Below are 14,512 nucleotides of genomic sequence, written 5' to 3' on the forward strand. Positions count from 1 at the left end.
CTTTGTTTTTTGTGTGTGAGTGGGAGTAGGGTGGGGGGTGGTGGTGGTGGTATGTGTATGCAAGCACTACTGTTACATGTATGCTGTCATAAAGGGCCTGAACCCAGATTAATTTGCCTAGTTTATTAGCTTGAAAACTAGACAATGAATGAGAAACAATGAGGGTATTTCTAGGATCCTTAGGCTAGTGATATTTCTAACCTTTTTGCACCCCCCCCTTAAATTATAATATCTCATAGAGGAAGGAATATATAGGAATGCATAGGCACACTTCAGGAGCTGTTTCTTTTTTTCATTTCACAGCCTGTTTAGCATGAACTGCAAATAAGCAAAATGATCACTTGGCGACAATCGATATCTTTTGAAGAGTTAGCTTGGAGACATGGAAGGGCAATTTTCATTAGGACATCGAAGTGTCTGGACGTCTTGAGAAACACATCCAGGACGTGCATTTTTTATTTTTTTTTAAATGACCTGCTAGACGTCTTGGCCTAGCAAGACGTCTGTCTTTTTTGGCCATTTTTGAAAAATAGGACATCCAAATGAAGCATGTCCAAAACAAACCATTTGCATATAGGAGAGGCCAGCATTTTTAATAGAATGGCTACACAGACATGCCAGCAGAGCAGTGGGGCACTGCTGTGAATTTTGCATAAAGGGTGCCAGGTATACATTAGAGAATAACATGGACAACTCTGTCCCCATCCCCTTGGAATCTCAATGTCCTGTCTCCGTGTGTTCTGTCCCAAGCTGTATCTTAACTGCACAAGCCTTGAACACTTATGATTTTAAAGTGTTAGAGGCTTGTGCAGATGAGGACAGAGCTTACAGAAATGGAGCAGGGTCAAGGACAGAGCTCATGGGGATAGGATGTGGATAGAGAGATTCCGTGGGGGACAGGGAAAATTTGTCCCCGTGTCAATCTGTAGTATTCATCTCACCATAATCTCCTTATAATGTATGGTGAGTCCTCCAAAACTCTCCCAAAACCTCCTCTACCCTCCATCCCAATAGCCCTTATGGCTGCAGGTATCACCTATGTGGCAGTACAGTAGGAATCTGATGGGCTCACACTTTCCATCATAAATGTAGTGGTTAGAGTGGGATATGGCTTGGACCCCCCTCTCTATGGTTCACTAGGCCACCCACCAGGCAACTCCCAGATACCTGCTTGCTGCTCTGCTAGGATTTCCCATATGGTGTACTTCTGTTATATAGAAACAGGTATGTACTATTTCATTCAGGTCTTTGGGGGTAGGAAGGGGTCAGTGACCACTGGGAGAATGTGGCAGGGGGAGGGGGATCATGTCTTCATTCCTCCAGTAGTCATCTGATCAATTTGGGTACCTTTTTGGCCCTTACTCACTTTTAAAACAGGGTCTTGCTTTGAATGTCTAAATGTTTTGGTAAAGGTTTGATTATGGCTTCAAGATGTCCAAGTGCTAAGCATGCCTTAATCCCATCCATAAAATGCCTCCAATACCACCCCCTCCTTGAACTTTGAACACATTGCAGACAAAAAGCCTAGCAACACGTCTAGAAAGTCAGTTTTGAAAATGACTACTTGGACGTCTTGTCTAGTAAGGATGTCCAAGTGCCACTTTAAGCTGTTTTTCGGATGTCTTTCTTTTTTGAAAATGAACACCTAGTGTCATCAAAATGTTGCTCCCAGGTAACTAACTGCAACAGAAGCCAATGCCTAAAGAACCCATGTGACCACATGAATAAAGACTGTTATCCACAATATGAGAAAACTTTGATAACTTAAAATCTTGACTTGTCCAGTGCAATTCCAAACTTGAAGGTTTTAACGAGTAGTGGGGCAGGTAATCGCTGCAAGCCACCAAAACTGAGGAGGGATCTACAACAGAGACCAAGTTCATAGGGTCAATCCAAGCTTGCTTCAACACTGCACAGAAACTACTTAATGGCCACTCATGCTTGAGCCACTTGCTAATAAAAAGCCAAGTGGCTAATATGAGTAGTGTTTTGTATTAATCTAGTCTCCTTCTACTTACATTGGGAAGCAGCCCTAAAGAAACTCCCCATGTCTTAAGGGCATCCCAAACAAAGCCTAAAGGCAGCCCAGAGTCCAGAATATCAAGGTAATCCTTCAGCAAAGCCCTATAAACCTGAACCAGAGATTAATCTCCCAACAGAGCATCATTAAGGGTCCAGTATCTAATTCCAGGTTCTCCCCTAATAATTCAACTTGAGTAGGAGTGTGATTGGAAACAGCAATTATGCCTATGGAGGAAACAAAATCAGCAATGAGAAATGCAGCATTAATAAGTAAATAATCAGTCCTAGAATAGGAGCTGTGGGAATGGAGTAAAATGTGTAGTCACGATCCCTGGGATTGGCTAGCCTCCAAGCATCTGCCACCCCTACAGCATGGATAAGATTCTGGAAGGCTTTAGACTTACGAATAACATCACCAGTAGAGACCTCTGTGCAATGCAAGCTAAGTTGCAAACAAACATTGAAGTCACCTCCTAGAATTAGCTTACCAACAACAAATAAAGAAAGCAAATGGGTTAGCTTCCTAAAAAAACAAAACAGCCTGACTAGAATTTAGAGCACAAAAGTAGCATAATAGAGAATGACACAGCAACAAATTTTTCCCAATCCCCGCAAGTTCTTTTCCTGTCCTTGCCCCATTCCTGCAAGTTCTGTCCTCATGTGCACAAGCCTCAAACACTAAAATCATAAGTGTTCGAGGTATGTGCAGTTAAGACAGAGATTACTGAATTGGGGCAGATACAGGGACAGTGACAAAACTCATGGGGACGGGGAAATTGAGTTCCTACAGGGACGGGGACAAATTTGTCTCCATGTCATTCTCTATAGCATAACTAAAATCACAATCACTATGTTTAACACAATCAAAAATCTATCGCCCCTCAGGATCATGCTTCGCTCATTCAACCTGAATAGACAAAAAGATTCTGAAATAGGATCTAAGGGGGGGAGGAGCTTACCAAAGATGGCGGCTTGAACGCTGCCATGAAGACGCCATTGGAGTTTCTGTCGGGAAACTATTTGACCGTGTTTCATGGTCAAAAGAAAATCTAAGACCCGGAGGAATCTGCTGCCACGACTGGGCTAATGGACGCCTATGTGGAATGAGGAGCCCGAACTCTGCAACCAGAGGGATCCTCGGCATGGAGAGACACGCAGGCTGAGGCATCTGGTCTCTCCCTCGAGGGCGCCACCTTGTCTCCAGAGGAGCGCAGTCCTCCGATTTGGCCCGCAGCAAGGGTAGAGCAGAGGAAGGTGGAACCAGCCCGGGATGCTTCACTACCGACCCAGCAGAGAGTGGATAGCGGCTCTGGATGGAGGGCAGAGGCTTCTTTGCTAACATTACTGCAATTGGACAGTAGAATGCAACAAGCTACCACAGTTTCCTCGATGATTAAAGAGAACGCTGCTGAGTCCACAGGTACTTTATTTCCTACAGAGGGCTCGGGAAATGTAGTTGCACCTATGCAAAGGCCAAAGGTATTCAACATGGAAATGCTATGGGAGGCAATATCAAGTCTGCAACTCTCCTTGGGAACTCAAATTCAACAACTTTCATTATGATATACAACAGTTTTGTCAGAAAATTTGGACATTAACAATAAAGTATCATCTCTTGAAACTAAGGTGGATGAACATGACTCCAGATTAAAAGTTATTGAAACTCCCAAGCCTTAACTTGGGTTAAGGATAGTGGGAATCTCCATTTCAAGTTAGAAGTGCTGGAGAATGTCACTAAGAAATGTAATCTGCGGATTATAAATTTCCCAAAAGTTTTTCCTGCATCAGCACATGACATGTTTAAAAAAATACTTAACTGAAGTTTTGAAGGTACTAGAAACTTCATATCCACCTCTCTCAAAAATTTATTACCTTCCCAGGAGAGTTAAATCCCCAAATCCTAACCAGCAGAATTTATCTGCTGATAGTTTTGATTTAACTAATTTCTTAGAGAGGTCGGATGTATCTCATTCCACACAGAAGAGAAGGAAATAATTTCTCATATTGAGACTTCAGGAATTGCAATTAGGCACTACATTTGTCTTGAGGTACCCCTGTAAATGTGTTATGGTCTATAAGGATAGTCGATATGTTTTCTATGAACCACAGCAGCTGTCTAGATTTATTTCCGCCCAAGGGCAGTTTGTAACTACTCCATGAACTTGCTGCATTCAAGTATATAGCTCAGTGAGAATAAGTTCGGACACCTGTTAGCTCCATCTTATTTTTCTTTTTCAAGAGTTTCTTGTTAATTTTTCAGCCTAACTGCAGCTCCTCCAATTATTGAGGACTGATTATACTTTGTGATTATTATTTCATTGTTTAATTTCTTTGCAAGAAGTTAATGCTTGCTAGAAGTATTTCTGTCTACATTGTTTTTTTTCTTTATTTGACTGATAAGTATGTCAAAAGTTTAAAATATAAATAAAGAATTAAAAAAAAAAAAGATTATGAAAGAGAAGCACTACTCCTCTCTTTTTTGCTCCCAAAACAGAGGCAAACAACATATTGTAAAATTAAATGTCTCTTCCTAGGAAAGTCCCTTTACATTCCAAGTTCTAAGGTCAATTCCCATGTCCACTAAACTGACAATACAAAAGCAAAGAATTTACACAGTTGGAAAACTCTTTCACCTCCCATAAGAAAATAAACATCCCATTCAAAATGAATCTCTCCCTGACACAAAAGAACCAAAGTAGTACCATCCCTATCCCCCCAAAAAAACTGCTCCAACTGACAACCCTACCATCATTGCAGGATGTAACCAAGATGGAATGGTTGGAGATTACAAGTGGCCACCTTTGATAGAAAAAATTCAGGTAGGGAAGCAAAAACACCACCCAGTTATGAAAAAAGTTATGGCGGATGGCCTAGTCTAGTTTTGTTATTGTGAGGCTGGGATGGTCTACTGTTTCTCCTTATGATGGACTTTGACATGTATCCACATGGACTCTCTTTTCTTTTTGGGGAGACTTCATATTTGTTCTTTCACCTTTTGTTATTCCTGTTCTTCATGTATTGGGATTTTGATGAGTGGACTTATTTGTAAGTTCGCCATTCTCAATAAAAATATATTAAAAAAAAAAAAAATAAAAATTCAGCTTCCCTCTAACCAGAAGATGGTCCAGGATGGTTACTTGGATTGTGGATATACTCTCTAGGAGCCAGTCAAAAGCGTGTCCCTTGCTTTGACTGGGGAGCTAGCTGGGACTTCTGTTGATGGGGCTGGCAAACACAGGAATGCTAAGGCTGGGACTGCTGGGCAGAGTGGGCAGGAGGCAGATACCTATGCCTTAGGATCACCTCCTAGAAGAGAAGGCTGCGGTTGCATGCTGCTGAGACAGTGACTGGATGGTATCCGTGTGATTCTTTATGAGGTCAGCGACCTCCTCCATCTTATCCCCCAAAAGACTATCTCCTTGGCAGGGGACATCTGCCAACTACTCTGAACCATCGGCTCAAGCTCAGACACATGCAGCCATGAGAAGAGTCTGAATGCAATATCAAATGAACTGTAGAGTCTTCCTGGCTATATATAATAATAATTTTATTCTTATATACTGCCATACTGAAAAAGTTATAGGCAGTTCACAACAAGGTGAGCTAATACATGGGATACAGATAAAATACAAATTAGAATAATGGACTTAAAAACATAAAGACAGAAAGCATTTACAATATAATGCAGAAAAGAAAACAACAGTTTAAAATTGGGGAAGCACTGTTAAGAGTTTAAAAAGAACTGTTAAATGCCAGCCAGCCAGGCAATAAAATACTGGTATGACAGGGAAAGAAGTAATATATAGAACAGATAAAATACATCAAGTTGAATATAAGGAACTTGATTGAAAAAATGAAGCAGAATGCATTAATATACCAGCCTATCAAAGAGTTGAGTCTTTAACAATTTTCTAAAATCAAGATAGGAAGAGACCTCTAATATAATTTTTCCAAGCCATATGTATATATTTTGGAACTGCTTACTGGCCAGCTGGCGAAGCTCAACAGCCTGCTCCAGAGAGAGAGAATCCGCAAAAGTTACTGCATACTAAAGGCTTGAGTATATGCTCTTGTAGAGCTGATAGGACTGGATATTGGCAATTAACATCAAGGCCTGAAAAGTAATTAAACTATGGAATTCATTGCCAGAGAATGTGGTGAAATCAGTTCGCTTAGCGGGATTAAAAAATGGTTTGGATAATTTCCTAAAAGAGAATTCTATAGGCCATTATTGTGATGGATTTGGAGAAATCCACTGCTTATTCCTAGAATAAGCAGCATAAAATCTGTTTACTACTTGGGATCCAGCTAGGTACTTGGGACCTGGGTTGGCCACTATTGGAAACAGGATGCTGGGCTTGATGGACCTTCCCTGAATGGCTGTTCTTATATTCATAAACTGAATCGAATGTTAGCTTAGTTTTGATCGGCATATAAAAAAACCAAAACTGACATTTTATTACATGGTAGGCAGCTGGCATTTGGGGTGGGGGGTGGGTTGGGGGTACTCACATGCAGCATTATAACTAATGCATGCCTCCTCTTGCATTTAGGTGATTGGCTAGTACAGACTCATAAATATACACCAGTGTTGATGGAACTGGTTTACTATGCCATTAATAATTTTTATTTTCTCCTACATATGATGGGCACACAGTTACTAGTAAGGTTTAAAGACAGTGTATTGTTGAGACCTTTACAAGATGTGTGGAGATGGTTAGTTAAGAGACTGGGTGGAGATCCGTATGTGACAGATCAGATTCCCCTGAGAGGCCATTTGTTCTTTATGCCAGGGAGTGAGAATGTAAAATTTGAGAACTTGGAGAAGGAAGGGCATCAATATGGCAGATGAGGTTCAACGTGGATAAGTGTAAAGTGATGCATGTAGGTAACAAAAATCTCATGCACGAATACAGGATGTCTGGGGCGGTACTTGAAGAGACCTCCCAGGAAAGAGACTTGGGAGTTATGATCGACAAGTCGATGAAGCTGTCCGCGCAATGTGCGGTGGCGGTGAAAAGGGTGAACAGAATGCTAGGAATGATAAAGAAGGGGATCACGAACAGATCGGAGAAGGTTATCATGCTGCTGTACCGGGCCATGGTGGGCCCTCAACTGGAGTACTGCGTCCAGCACTGATCACCGTACATGAAGAAGGACACGGTACTACTCGAAAGGGTCCAGAGAAGAGCGACTAAGATGGTTAAAGGGCTAGAGGAGTTACTGTACAGCGAAAGATTAGAAAAAACTGGGCCTCTTCTCCCTCGAACAGAGGAGATTGAGAGGGGACATGATCGAAACATTCAAGGTACTGAAGGGAATAGACTCAGTTGAAAAGGACAGGTTGTTCACCCTCTCCAAGGTAGGGAGAACAAAAGGGCACTCTCTAAAGTTGAAAGGGGATAGATTCCGTACAAACATAAGGAAGTTCTTTTTCACCCAGAGAGTGGTAGAGAACTGGAATGCTCTTCCGGAGTCTGTCATAGGGGAAATAACCCTCCAGGGATTCAAGACCATTAGACAAGTTCCTGCTGAACCGGAATGTACTTAGGTAGGGCTGGTCTCAGTTAGGGCGCTGGACTTTGACCAGAGGGCCGCTGCGTGAGTGGACTGCTGGGCACGATGGACCACTGGTCTGACCCAGCAGCAATTCTTATGTTCTTATGGGATATTGAGACTGGAACAAGTGATAAAGGAAGATGGTGGCACTGCAAGATTTTGAAGACATACAAAGAAGGGTTGGGGTCAAGTGGGGGAACAGATATACATATTGTTAGTTGAAGCATTTTTGGACTACCTTAGATCAGAATGTTTTTTGGGTCAGACACAGAGGAGGAAGTCACAGTTTCAACTATTTATAAAGAGAGATGGGGCACTATTGTAGAGGCTAGGAAAGAGAACTACAACAGCCACTGGAGTCACAGGATATGATAACCCAGATCAAAGGCATCCCTGCCTTGATGTGCAGTGCTCAGTTGCAAGAATACTATTACAGGGTGCTGTATTGGGCGTATTTTACACAGATACAGTATTATTACTATGAGGGAATGTATATTATGAAGTAAATGTGGGCAGCTAGAAGGAAGATTTCTGCATATGATTTGTTTATATTGGAAAGATATATTGCAGTTTATGAGATGTGCATTGGACTGACCTTCACAGCACTGTGGAACAAATGGTGTTGGATTTACATGGGTATATGGACATATGGCTAAAGAGACTAGACTATAAGTCAGGGGTGTCCAATGTCGGTCCTCGAGGGCCGCAGTCCAGTCGGATTTTCAAGATTTCCCCAATGAATATACATGAGGTCTATTTGCATGCACTGCTTTCATTGTATGCTAATAGATCTCATGCATATTCATTGGGGAAATCCTGAAAACCCGACTGGATTGCGGCCCTCGAGGACCGATATTGGACACCCCTGCTATAAGTCATCTGCCTTGACCTCTTGGAACCCCCCCCCAAATATAAATTATACTTAACATTTTCTCTGCGTACAGCGTGCTTTGTGTTTTTTAAAATTTTATTGTTGATAGATCATTTTGACTTGGTCTTTTTAAAAGTAGCTCGCAAGGCAAGAAAGTGTGGGCACCCCTGTTGTAAGATGTGTCTGATGGCTCGTAAGGACATCTTACATTATTGGACCTTGTATGACCCCTTCCCCCCCAAACTTCTGGCATTAGCGCACTGAACTTCATCACCTGGCATACTGGGAAGTGAAGGATGCCAAGGGATCCCAGAAGGGCAAGTTAAACTTCCTGAAGGTGTGGGATCCATATATGCGGATCTTGAACCAGAGAGGTCATAGCCTCTTGCTGAATGAGTTGTGACTACGGAAGGAGGAACAATATGGTAGGATGGGTGGAGAACCAGACAGACTCTGTGTAATGGGAGGGGGGAAACCAGGAGGTGTTTGGTGTAATGTATCTGATAATATAATGTTGCATGTTGTGTAATGTATCTGATAATATAATGTTGCATGTGTTGTGGGGAGAGTATTGTTTATGTTAAAGGGGAATGCACAAAGTTGTGGATGATGTTACAATTAAGACATTCTGACCTGAATTAAGATTTAAGGATGGGGGAGGGAGGGTAGGGGAGTTATTTGTAAAAGGAGATGACTGTTGATATATAAAGAGCTCATTTATCTGTAGATGCTTGAGCACTCCCAATATTGAGCAAACTCCATGACTGTGTCCAGGGCTGGGATAACTTTCACTGGGTTTAACACCCCAATCATTTTGAAAAAGTTGGTTCCTATGATGTCAGTGATATGTTGCTATGTCTGTCATCAATAAAACTGTTTTAAAACATAAAATAAAATAAAACCAGAAAAAGATTAAAAAACAAAACAAACAAATTAGGAAACTCAGAGGATACAGCAATAAAATATATGACAGAGTATAAGAAAACGTGCAAAATTTACTAGACTATTTCCTATGAGCAGTTGGGTGAGGGAAGCAAACTGCAGAGCTTGTGCAGCAAGTCTTTCCAAAAGAACACAGAAAATGTGTGCCATGCAATAATCCATTAAGCCCACCATCCCATCCTATTCCCAACAACGGCTAGTTTGGATCTCCTGGATCACCCATCAAATCTTAAACAGGAAAACCCATTCCATGCTGCTTGCTAGTGGTTTATTATAGTGATCCTCAGCCTCACTTATTACCCCCCTCCCAAATCACCACCACCACCAGAACTGAAGTCTAGAAGGATATAACAGGCACACAAACACCATGCTTTTATGTGAAATAGCAATCAGGGTAACATCTTTTATTTTCAGCTGCTATGAGAGCAATTCTGAACTCTACAGAAAACAGAAAGCTCAAACATACATTTGGCCATTTTGATAAAACTTTATACCTTGATTTCTTTCAGAATGCAAAAATGTATGTGTTGTACAAACAGTCTCAAAGTCTGGGAATAAAGAAATATAGAGCCATTTGAAGACCACTCGAGTTTAAGTGGTATAATTAAGGCTGTCCATAATTATAATTAAAATCTAATATTTTCTGACTACAATGAAAGGAAGAGTAAAAAGCAGTGAGATTTTTAAGGAAAGCAGCCTATAGTTGATGTTGGTTAATTTCCAAATGATTATTATTAAATATTTTAGTTAGTAAGATTTTAAAAAAGCAGGTCCATGCTAAGGCAAGATGGCTGAAAATCCTCTTGTCAAAAGTCACAAAAAGCTGTCCTTGTTTCCTTTCTGACAAGGAGAGATGAAGGTTTATTAGGATTTGATTTATAGAACCTTCTGTAGGATTGAATTGGCTACGTCCAACGTTTCATCTTTCACCAAAACAATATCATAATTGTCCATGTATTTTTCCAAAAGTTCATCCACCTATATAACACAGAAATAAAGCAGAAATGTAAAATCAATTACTTTCTCTTAAGTTCTTTTCAAGCTGCCTCATTTTCAAAAATAAAAAATGTAATGGAAAGCTATTTGCAGAACTGCATGTTTAGAAAAGTCAATGCAGTTACATCTGGACTGCAGAGAGAGCTGTTGCTACGAGTCCAAGGACAACTGCTGCTGCCCCTGGGAGAGAGGAAAACAGACATTGAAATAGATGGAAGTGGGGAGAAGGAGAATGCAGCTAAAGGAGTTAAGATGACGAGGAAAAGGAAAAGGATAAAGGAAGCTGGGAGAAAGAACTAAGTATGGCTGCCAACTCCTGTCCTGGTTTTACTCTACAGCCTACATGAACTTGTAGTTCTGAAACCTTTATTGATTTCCTTTTGTAAGGCAAGGCTATAAATCTATGCAGCTTGTCCTGAAAATCTGAATCCAATTAGCAATCCTAGAGGCAAATAAGGAATCAGAAGTATTTAAAATAAAAAATAAGAAATAAAAAGTAAAATAAAGATGAAGAAAGTGGAAAAAAAAGAACACTCCAAACACACCAAAAACACTACATACAGTAATGCTTTTCGCAGTAAACCGTTCACATAAATGAGACAGAGGTTTGTAAGTCTTGCTGCCTCTTTTACAACACCGTGCTAGCGGCTGCCATGCGGCAACAGCCCCGAAGCCCTTTAAATCTCTATGGCAGGGGTGCCCACACTTTTTGGGCTTGCGAGCTACTTTTAAAATGACCAAGTCAAAATGATCTACCAACAATAAAATAATTTTTAAAAAACCCCCACAAAGCACACTGAAAGGCAGAGAAAATGTTAATTATAATTCATATTCCGGTTTTTTTTTTCAAAGAAGTCAAGGCAAATGACTATGCAATGTCGCCTCAATAACAGCCATACAAAAATAGACAAATATACCCCCTCCCTTTTTACTGAACCACATAGCAGTTTTTAGTGCAGGGAGCTGCGCTGAATGCCCCACGTTGCTCTCGACGCTCATAGGCTCCCTGCGCTAAAAACCGCTATTGAGGTTTAGTAAAAGGGAGCCATAGTGCAAAATATAAACAGCAGATATAAATTCTCAAAATGGACATATTTTGATCACTAAATTGAAAATAAAATCATTTTTCCTACTTTTGTTGTCTGGTGATTTCATGAGTCTCTGGTTGCACTTTCTTCTTCTGACTTCTTCTCACTTCACTCTGGCTGCACTTCTTCTTCTGACATCTTCTGACTTCAGCCCACTCCTGCATCCAATATTTCTTCCCTTCTTTCAGCCTCCTATATGCTTTCTCTCCTCCAGACCTCATTCTCCCCCCAACTTTCTCTTTTTTTCTCCCTGCCTCCTGTTCTTTCTTTCTCTTTCTCTCCATGCCCACTTTCTTTCTGTCACCCTGTTCCCTCTTTCTTTCTGTTTCCCTTCTTTCTTTGTCTCCCTGTCTCCCCTTTTTTCTGTCTCCCTGCCTGCCCCCTTTGTTTCTTTCTCCCTGCCCTCCCCCAAGCCACTAGGTTTTCCACCGCTACCGGGAAACAGGCCTCCAAGCCACCACCGCCCCAAGCTTTCTTTGCAGAAGTCTTGCGCTGACCAGGGTTCCGCTCCCCTTCAATTCTGATGTGGGAGAGGAAGTTCCGGGCCAGCCAGGCAGCGATTGGCTGGCCCAGAAATTCCTCTCCGATGTCAGAATTGACGTCGGGGAGAGGAATGCTGGTCAGCGCGAGGCTTCTGCAGGCCCAAATCTCCGGACGCCCAGGGCCGAGGAAAAGAAAAAGCCAGTCTATAAATCCTTCCATGAGAGCTGTTCCAGTCTCCTTTCAGCACGGCACTTACAAAAATGCGTAGCCCCCCCCTCCTCAACTTCCCATTTTCAGGCTCAATATGCCAGAGCAGCAGCAGTTCTTGCATTTTTGGGCAGAGCACCTCCTGCTCCTGAACCGCCTTTCTCCAGTCTGGCGGCTTGATTCCGCCAGGGGCAGCCGGCGCTCAGCTCTCCAGTGACGTGACTTCCCTAGACCTCCCTCCCGCTTTCTCCCGAAGGAAGTGACATCATCCCCCAGTCTATCAAAGATTTTCTACGGGACAAAGCAAGGGCATCAGGTCAAAAGCGCGCCGGGACAAAGGCGCGCGAGGAAGACGGGTTCTGGCAGTCGGGCAAGGAAGGACGCAGCGAGAATGGGTGTGCATGAAGTGATGACCGGTGGGGAACCACAGGGAGAGGAAGGCTGATCGGCTGGTCGATCGGGACGGCAACATGAGTCTATCACGGAACCCGGGATGGGTTCCGTGATCGACTCGCATTGCCTTCCCGAGCGACCGGTCGATCGCGATCGACGTGTTGGGCACCCCTGCTCTATGGGCTTTGGGGCCATTAGCGCAGCGTCATAAAAGAGGCCCTTAATATACAGTCTCTCATACCACCATGGAACTGACCAGGACTGCCAGCTTACTTATTAAGAGTAAAAATCTCCTCCCTTTCCCCAAACATGCAGTTAAAATGTTCAGCAAAAATCATGCCTCAAATTAGTTTGAATAAAATGCTTACTTTATCATTTAGGAATCCAATTTTAAGGATCTTTTCAACATTTGCTACTCCATCAGCCATAGTTAAATCTCCAAGGGAATCCCCAAGCAGTATGATATTACTGTTGTCCTTTAATTGACTGAAATATTCTGTGTTCTTCAAAGCACCATCGTGTTTGTTGTAAACATGGATTAATTCACCCTTAAATCCTTTCAATAAACCCTGTCAAATGTCAAAAAGTTCACTTAACTTTGTATAAGCAAGAAGTAAAACAATTACATTTTCAATACTTAGAAGTATTCCAAAGGTGAACATGAATCTTAAGAAATCACATGTTTTATTCTTTGTCTGATCTCTCAAATTTCCATGTCTGCACTATCTTTTGTTGTTTAAAGTAGGGACTGATGCAGAAAACCTAGTGGTTTCTACCACAAAATTAGCAACCAAAAAGTACTGCAGTATGCTGTAAGCAATGAACATGCAAATACTTCTGCATTAAAATTGCCAGCAGTAATCCACGGCTTATTGCAAAATGTCCCTTTCCTGTTAGTGCTCGAGTACTGATTGGCTCAGGCACTGAGGGGAAAGAGGATATAAAAAAATAAAGTTGCCAGTAGTCTGCATTGATTATCTCTGATCTCCCTCTCCCCACTTCATCTGAATCCCTCCCCTACAGATATTAAAATAAATTCCATGGTGTCCAACAGTACCCTCTCACCCCCTGAAATGTTCCAACAGCTTAAAAATAAAAATTCATGATTTTTAATGGCAACTCCTCGCCCCCCCCCCGACCTGAGCCCTCTTGCCCCTACCTATAAAAATATCTGGTGTCTGGTGGAACCCCTTCCTCCCCTCTTGTGACTTAAAATAATTTCCTGGTAATTCCCCCTCATCCATGACCTTTCCTCTCTAGGTCCCCCCCAGACCCCTGTGTCTTAATGATGCGATGCCCACTTGCTCCTATCTCTATGTCGCCATCTTTGAAAATGGTGGCACTTGATCCCATGAGAGCTTAGATGGCTTTTGACAGCTCTGGGAGAACCCTTGAAAAAGCAATCCTGTGAAACATGTTGGATTAAATCTCCTCGGACCGGGCTGGCCAATCAAAAAAGAAGCGTCGGATCTTTTCCAGATAAGCCCTTCCAAAAAGTTATCCCTCACCTCCCCAAAAAAATTATAAAAAAGAGGCGCGATTTGTAGAAAGGAAACCACTCCCCCCCCCCCGTCGGAGCCCTTAAAAAAATGGTCGACAGTTTATCCTAATTTTTTATAATAGGCAGCCCGAGAGCTCGTCTCGACGGGCGTACCTAACGCGGAGCTGGGAGGCCCGCGTGGTAGCCCGTCGGAGACGCGGGACCGTAAGGGGGGAATAGGAGGCAGGGGATTGGTCGGCAGGTCTGCCCGCCGCTGGGAAGACCTGCCATTGGTAGCCGCGGCCGCGGAGGGCGTCGGGAGGGGGGAGGGTTTATAAGTTGAGCCTCGGAGGACTAAGGGCGTTTCTGGTCCTCCGAGACGGCTTTGGCGGCATGGAGTCGGGTTCGGGTTCCGGTGCCGGTGCGGTCGAGCTCTCCTTCGCAGCAGGGAGCTCCTTTGATGAAGAGGAA

General features: G+C 42.6%; 1 protein-coding gene across 4 annotated transcripts in view; it reads right to left on the reverse strand.

Annotated features, from left to right (window-relative positions):
• Positions 1–9,783: 9,783 nt before the first annotated feature.
• Positions 9,784–14,512, reverse strand: part of NT5C3A (5'-nucleotidase, cytosolic IIIA) — a 105,153-nt gene continuing 100,424 nt past the window's right edge. For all 4 annotated transcript variants that reach the window (XM_033930596.1, XM_033930594.1, XM_033930597.1 and 1 more), the window contains 2 exons: positions 12,930–13,130; positions 9,784–10,372 (listed from right to left, as the gene is read on the reverse strand). In XM_033930596.1, coding sequence (XP_033786487.1) covers positions 10,271–10,372; positions 12,930–13,130 — 303 coding nt within the window. In that variant the 3' untranslated portion in view covers positions 9,784–10,270. The remainder of the gene's footprint in view (positions 10,373–12,929; positions 13,131–14,512) is intronic.

Source organism: Geotrypetes seraphini, chromosome 2 (assembly GCF_902459505.1).
Source record: "Geotrypetes seraphini chromosome 2, aGeoSer1.1, whole genome shotgun sequence".
Taxonomy (NCBI): Eukaryota; Metazoa; Chordata; class Amphibia; order Gymnophiona; family Dermophiidae; genus Geotrypetes; species Geotrypetes seraphini.